This window comes from Nicotiana attenuata, unplaced genomic scaffold (assembly GCF_001879085.1).
Source record: "Nicotiana attenuata strain UT unplaced genomic scaffold, NIATTr2, whole genome shotgun sequence".
NCBI classification, from domain to species: domain Eukaryota; kingdom Viridiplantae; phylum Streptophyta; class Magnoliopsida; order Solanales; family Solanaceae; genus Nicotiana; species Nicotiana attenuata.
Genome location: NW_017670300.1, coordinates 164,829 through 172,133, shown reverse-complemented (window position 1 = coordinate 172,133; position 7,305 = coordinate 164,829). Strand labels below are relative to the sequence as shown.

Genomic DNA, 7,305 nt, shown 5'->3' with positions numbered 1-7,305 from the left:
TTTCTTTCCTGTGGGGTAAGTGTTTTTGCTATTAGAAATCTCCAAAAATCTTTAATTCTTTTTCTTTTTTTGTTTTTGATTGCTTGGTGTGACCTTAACTTCAAGGCCTACAGTTCCTGTTGATTATTTTAAGGTTTAAGCGTTGTTCTAAATTCCTGTTTCACAAAAATAGAATCTTGATTTGTTTTAATTTAATGAAACTTTGAACCCTTAATTCCCGGTGTCTATTCTAATAATAAGCATATTTATTTCAGCGGGAATCTTGGTTCTTGTTTACCACTTTGGTACAATCATCTTTTCTCATATTCTAACTGTGTCATTGGATTAGATCTTTTAATCAAAATCTCAAAATGGGTGAGGGAATGAAATCTGCAGCTAAACCATCTTCAAACATTTCTGAAATCGTCTCCAAATTTGCCAAAGTTTGTAAATTTAGGTCCATTGGGGTCTTCACTTCCGAAAACCTTGACAATAATCAACATGAACTGTACCTGAATAATGACAACAACTTTCCCAAAGTGGTTGAAGAAAGCAGTAGTGAGGAAGCTGGATGTGATGCTATTAAAGTTGATCTTCCGAGTGATGCTAAAAGATCTGGTCGGATTGACCAAATCTTGAAATTGTTTGACACTGTTTCAGCATTGAAAGTAGCTTATGTTCAGCTCCAACAAGCTCACATTCCTTATGATCCTGATAATATAAGAGCTGCTGATGAAGTTATTGTCTCTCAGCTTGAGTCGCTGTGCAAGATTAAGCGATCATACAAAGAGCGGCAGTTGAAGGATTTGAACTCGTTCTCAGCCACTTCAGCTCTCTTGCTTGCAGAAATTCAAGTTAAAGAGAGACTTCTGGACAAGTTGAAATCCCAACTTAAGATTAAGGAGTCCAAGGTTGTTAATTTTCGACAAGAGCTTCATGATTTGGAGTTGAGGAACAGGAAGATGGCTGAAATTTTGAACAAGAGTGTAAAGGAGAGTTCGAGAATGCTGAGTTTCACTTCCTTTGAGGCCACTGTTGAAGCTGTGTCAAAGGCTGTCCATGATTTTTCCAAGCCATTAATTGCCTTGATGAAAGTCTCAGGCTGGGATCTAGACAAAGCAGCCGAGGCAATTGAAAGGTCCGTTGTGTATTCGAAGAGGTCGCACAAGAAATATGCTTTTGAAGCTTATATTGCTAGGAGGATGTTCAATGAATTCTCGCATCAATCTTGCAATGTCGACAGAATTATGAAGCTCGATGATCCAATCGATGCCCTGATTATAGATACAGAATCTGCTTTTGCCCAATTCTGCAGAGAAAAGTATCTGTCCATAGTTCATCCTATGATGGAAAAATCTTTCTTTGGTAATGTCGACCATAGGACATTAGTAAGCAACGGGATGCATCCCCAGACACCATTCTATCGAGCATTTGTGAAAATGGCAAGATGTGTCTGGATTCTGCAGGCTGCTGCAGCTTCAGTTGAACCTAGAGGTGAAATATTTAGAGTGAAGAGAGGAAGTCATTTCTCCAATATGTATATGGAGAGTGTGGAGGAGTTTAACAAAGATGTTGTGCTCAATCTTGGGCATGAGAAATGTAGAGTTGAACTTATGGTCATGCCTGGGTTCCTAATTGGGAACACAGTTATTAGGTCTCGAGTTTATCTCTCGAATATGGATGAGTGATAGTCGTATGCATTAGGAGAAAGTACTGTTACGTTGCTGACCTGAACTCTAGGAAAAATCTTTTGATGTTTTGTCAGTTTTACTGGGGATTGCTCTTAGCAGTTGCAGCTCGCAGAAAAATGGGTATGTACTCACAGATAGATCCTTCAGCTTGTATCTTTGAGGTATTGCCTTCCTATATCCCCATACTGTTATAAGCAGTTCCTTGCCTTTGAAGTTTGAAGTGTAAATATAATACTCCGTATTTAATTAGTTTGCTTGATCATCTTACATTTTAATCTGCACCTCTCGTCATTGCAGCTTGTGGTCTTAATTTAAGAAATTTGAGATAACTTTAATCTTTACTTTTCAATATCGATGTGTTTGTCTAGTACTCTAAGCGACAGGGCAACAGTTAGCACAACTGTCCTATAATCGAGAGTTTCATCATACTTAGTTTCTCTTCATAACTAACAACTAGATTGGTGAATGTCTATTCAACGGAAAAAAAAGAGGAACAATCTTTTAAGTTTCTGCGTGTTCCATTATGCTGATGATATTTGCATTGCCACTACTGTATTTATATTTTGCCAAAAAAAGAGAAGAAAAAAGCTGCAATTTTTTTCTTGCCTCTCTATTTTTATAAGGTAGGGGTAAGGTCTGCGTACACACTGCTCTCCCCAGACCCCACTTATGAGATTACACTGGGTTTGTTGTTGTTAGTAATTAGCTGTGGGGGCTGTTTTGAGGAAAAGGTGTAGTGGTGGTCATGAATGTGATTGAAATAATGTATGTGATGAACTTTTTAAATCCCCTGCATGTTGGGCTTGCTGCTTTTTGCTACTGCTGTTACAGATCTGCAAATACAGACATAGAAAGGGCTGTAAAGACATAAGTTGGGCTCAAACGATAAGATAAAGCAATTTTATTATAAGTCACTTTAGAATGTTAATGTCGTCCTCATAGCTATTCGAAAACAAATCCCTGCATAGCTCTCCATAGAATCTGCACACCAGGTCAATGAAGACGGGGCTTTTGAGATTCTTCCAACAGTATAACAATTCTTCCACATCCGCCAAGTCCCTCATTTTTCCTTCTTCCACAATCATTTCCACCAGATAATTCTCAAAGCTTGTGCATGCATCTTCTACATCATCCTGAACTGATGTTTCTTTTTTAGTGGCTGTACTCAATCTAACGTAAGCTGGGGTGAGGGGTGAGGGAAAGGGTGCTTTGTGATGTTCTACTTCTGAGAAACTCTTGAGCTCCATGACTTGGTCGTCCTCTCTCCCTCTTCTTCTTAGAGAACGAAAAACTGACAGAATCTGTGAAGATGGGTTCCTTCTATCAGTTTGGTGTAGTGAAGGACGAAACCTAAGTCTACTTATAAAGAGGGGCTTTCTGAGTCTGAACTTGAAAAGCCTAAGTATTTTCTTGAATGGATTGACAAGCTTGCATTTGAAGGGACCTAATGCTTTCACTTTCATGGTTGAGGAAAGAGTATGGATGAAGCAATGATTTGTCTATCTATGACAGGAGAGTAGTGGTCTATTGCTGTTCTGAGACAAATATGTGTTTGGTGTTGTTGGGGATGAGGTGTGAAGGAAGGGGTACCCCTTTTTCTAATGATGAGTTGTGGTCTACACGTTTCATGTTTGAAGTAGAAGTGGTATGCATGAAAGAAATGTCTTCAACTCACACCTGCTACATTTAGTTGTTTACCCAGCCAAAAATTGTTATTGATGGTCTCCCATGAAGTAAGATTTCCATAATTGTCAAAGTTGAGTTTGTTTGGGGAGAAAGGGTGGTTGTTACATCTAATTAATTACTGTATTTAATTGGGTATGTATAGGCGAAATTGCGGCTTTAGGGTTATTGTCTTAATTAATTCGAATTTGCACTACTGACCGTAAAAGTCTTTTGCACACCACAAATAAGGGTTGTGTTTAGGTTCAATTTCATTGGATTAAATATTTTGAAAAATATATTCCTTAATTTCTAGGAGTGACATCCCTATGACAAGGGAAAAATAGTTCCCCGAACTCTCCAACTGATGATTTCAACCCTCTCATCCCTTCCCCACCCTCTGCACCCCCTCTCCCCTCACAAGGGAAAAATATTCTTTTGACCATAGTAAAGTCTTATATACAAGATATGTCTTGCATTCAATTATTTGGCGCACATACCATTCAGGAAAAATGTTAGATGCAAGTAAGTTTTTTTCTGTTCAAATGCTTATACTTTAAAAAGAAAAATGCACAAGTGGCCACTAAGGTCTATAACAAATGATCCTTGTTCAATTTCATAATTATACAATGATGGATTACAGTTACTTAGTAAACGGCGAATCACTACCAGCAGAAAACAGAGACTTGACCATTGGCAAGGCTGAAGTTACTCGTCTCTCACCATCTTCTTCATGAACTCTTTTTAAAACTCATTTCATCGTGGGTCTAACATTTTCCAGTAGTTACCCTCTGTCGGATCTTATAGCTTGGGCCACTGAGAATACCATAATAGTTGAACTGGTTGTTTATTTCCATCGTAGGTAAACGGCGTGAACTGTCTAATTTTTGAGCCGCTAATTAATGTCTAGTCACCGCTTGAAGTATACAGTCACACCTTGTTATAAACAGTAACAGAAGAAGAAGAAGAGTATTGCAGATAAAAATAGAGAGAGAATTCTTATTGATTTGGAATGAATTACAATGGAATAAGACCCCTCTATTTATAGGGAAATAGTGGCTTAGCCACCAAGTAAAATCTCTACAATCCCTCTAAAATATAGACATTCACCTTAAATAAAATTCTATTTATAACACCCCCCTTGAATGTCTATTCAACAGATAATTTGCCTCGTTAAAACCTTAACTAAAATAAAACCCAGTAGGAAAACAATTCTAGTGAAGGAAAAAGATTACACATATCTAACAATATGCGTTTTGGTTGTCTCGTTAAAAACCTTGCAAGGAAAACCCAGTGGGACAAAACCTTGTAAGGGAAAAAGAGTAAAACACGTATTAACTCTCCCTAATGAGAACATATTCCAATCTTGTGCACCATCTTCAAAAGATCCTTGGTAGAGATTTGATAAACAATCAGCCATATTAACTTGAATGAATATGTTGCACCTTGAAATCATCATTCTTGATAGATATGTAATATCTTCATATAATGTCGTGGAATAGCCTTTTCAATAGAGGTATTCTTGCTATCACATTATCATGCTTATAGTTATAGCAAGATACATATGTGCACAAATTGCACTTAGGATGTAGTACTTCATGACCAAGAATTTTATATGCTTTAAGCAATTTAAATCCTTTAGGGATTGTCATATAAGTTAAGTTATATAAGCCATATAAATGGACTTTAGATTTACATCAAAAGTTTTCATGTCATGCTAGACATATAAGATAGATAAAGGTGATTGCACACACCATTGACTTTATATTTCAAGTGTTTGAATTGCAGGTCCAAAACTACATGTCTTTCATATGAAACCAATTCTACTTGAATCGTTTCTTCAGACTTAAGGTCCTCATATATATTTAGCGCTATCATAAATGTCGTCGACGAACATTTTATATCGGTTCCAACCTCCTTATTTTTCATAAAGACATAACATAGAGATATCTTCATTCATATATTCAAGTGCCTGAATCTCTCATGAGATTTTATGAAGTGTTATGTCATGTGATCTTCTAGATCACTTGCCTTCTTATTATGATCATTTTGATCATTTGCTCATCTTCTTTATCAAGACTTTTATTTGAAACCGATTTGTCTATATGCTTTAAGTGTATCATAGACTTTTCCCTTCTAGGGCTTATTCTAAGAGGAACATTTGCAGTGAGAATATATGTTTACCTTGAAAATGGTAATAACAATTAGATTTGATTTTGTGGTTCTAAAAATACGTGATCTGTTTTTATGCTAGTTGTTAGGCAATAGATGCATAGTGAAGGATTAGAAATTAAGGTGATAGATCGTAGATAATGTAATAATCGAACCGAGTTACTGGAAATCGGGGCCTCGAAGTCGAGTCGGACGCCCGACCAAGGACGGTCGATGAAGGAGTAACAACTATTATCGCTACGTGGGCGGCTCTTTATGATCAATAAATGAGCAGTAAATGAAGAACAATAAATAGAACACTGTGAATATAAGCAATGAATGTAAGCGATGAAATCAAGAGAATATGTTGAGTTAGAGAGCAGAGAGAATGTTCTTGTTTATTCAATATTGCGTATCAGATGATCTTTACAAAATGACAAGGGTCCCCTTTATAGATGAGGGGAATCTTAACATGGTACAAAATGCATTTTTTGAAAAGAAATAAGGTTGGCATAGCCATTTAATGCCACTGTGCTGGCCTGAACTAGCCTAGTAGGCTAGGTCAGCTTTTAATCATGTGCCTTGGGAACTTCCCGCTAGTGCGTTGTAGCCGTTGGTTTGCACTGCCTCGAGGTCGATCGTTGAGAACCCTCGGGGTCGAAACCGGAGCCGAACTTCGAGCCTTCTGGGGGCGATCTTTATGAGGCGCCTTAGTGATCGTGAAATCGGACTACTGGTTTTTACCGTATATAGATAGTCCCCGTGTTTCTTAGATTAAAATGATAAGAAATAATTTTGACACTGATCTCCTAGAGCCTCTTGCAATGATGTCATGCTTATGATGTAAGCCTTCATGATAACTAAAGCGCCCCATGGGTTCATATTTCCAGAACCATTGAATGTACCGTCGGTTTACATTCTCCAAAGCAATGATATCGCCGCTGGTCCGTTTCCCAAAACGCATTAATTGCATCTGTCGATCCGTTCTCCCAAGACATTGATTGTGCCGTCGGCATGTTTCCCAGAGGCATTGATTCCGCTGTTGGTTACGCTTCCTCCTTTCTATAAATGGAAGCTTTCTTGAATCAAAACTTCATTCAATCATTTTTCAATAGCCTTTGGCTTCTTACTTCTCTTCATCTTCATCCAATTTTATTTCTCATGTTTAAAGCCTGTGGCCGCAAGGTCATACGACAGTGTTCTTGCCAGTGGTGTTGTGGCTCTTTTTCAGAGCTTTCCCCTACTGAGTGGGATCATATTGGTTTGTTGTTGTTGTTGTTGTTGTTACTGCTGTCGTCGTTGGCTCGAGATGATGAGGGGGGGGGCATCGGATTTCCTCCTACTTAGGAAGATATTCGAACTTTACACTGCTGCTCCGGAGGATGTTCGAACTTTACACAGCTGCTCACCTCCCTACTTCGGCTTGGTGTGGCACTTCACCCCTTTTGCTTTCCGTGGAGTGAGGTAGCGCTACCAGCTACTAACCTGCATGGCACAATGTTCCAAGAAGTGGACTCAAAGTAGCCGTGCCGGTAAGGCCTACACTCGCCAAGTCCTCTATCGGGCTGCAATTTTCTCGGCCTGCTAAGAGCTTCTACTTTTTGGCGAGCTATGGCCCCCTCTTCATCTTTTTCTGCTTCTTCCTCATCTTTGAAGACGCCGATTGGAAGGTCGAGGTAGAGCCCTGACGAAATGATTCTCGAAGGCATTGCTCCCGAAGATGTACCCTCGAGAGCAGATTAGACTTTTAGCTGTTACTTTTGCTTCTTTGTTTCTGTGTAAGGACCCTTTGTGAGCTTTTGTAGTCATGTGTACGGTCCCT

At 38.7% G+C, this 7,305-nt stretch overlaps 2 protein-coding genes across 2 annotated transcripts; one reads left to right on the top strand and one right to left on the bottom strand.

The window, feature by feature from the left end:
• The first annotated feature begins 350 nt into the window (after positions 1–350).
• On the top strand, positions 351–1,667 carry LOC109237459. Its single transcript, XM_019403765.1, has one exon. It carries the CDS (start codon positions 351–353, stop codon positions 1,665–1,667), a length of 1,317 nt encoding a protein of 438 aa, XP_019259310.1.
• Positions 1,668–2,247: 580 nt separating this feature from the next.
• Positions 2,248–3,233, bottom strand: LOC109237466 (transcription repressor OFP17-like). Its single transcript, XM_019403776.1, has 2 exons — positions 2,586–3,233; positions 2,248–2,503 (listed from the first exon to the last, which is right to left on the bottom strand). The coding sequence occupies exons 1-2, from the start codon at positions 3,131–3,133 to the stop codon at positions 2,452–2,454; spliced, it is 600 nt and encodes a 199-aa protein (XP_019259321.1). The 5' UTR covers positions 3,134–3,233; the 3' UTR covers positions 2,248–2,451.
• Positions 3,234–7,305: the final 4,072 nt, after the last annotated feature.

Excerpts from the sequence above, each read along its gene's own strand:
- LOC109237466 (XM_019403776.1), bottom strand. The coding sequence starts at position 3,133 with ATGAAAGTGAAAGCATTAGGTCCCTTCAAATGCAAGCTTGTCAATCCA. Across the intron at positions 2,504-2,585 it reads GACGACATTAACATTCTAAA|ATCTGTAACAGCAGTAGCAA; the intron begins GTGACTTATAAT and ends CTGTATTTGCAG.
- LOC109237459 (XM_019403765.1), top strand. The coding sequence starts at position 351 with ATGGGTGAGGGAATGAAATCTGCAGCTAAACCATCTTCAAACATTTCT.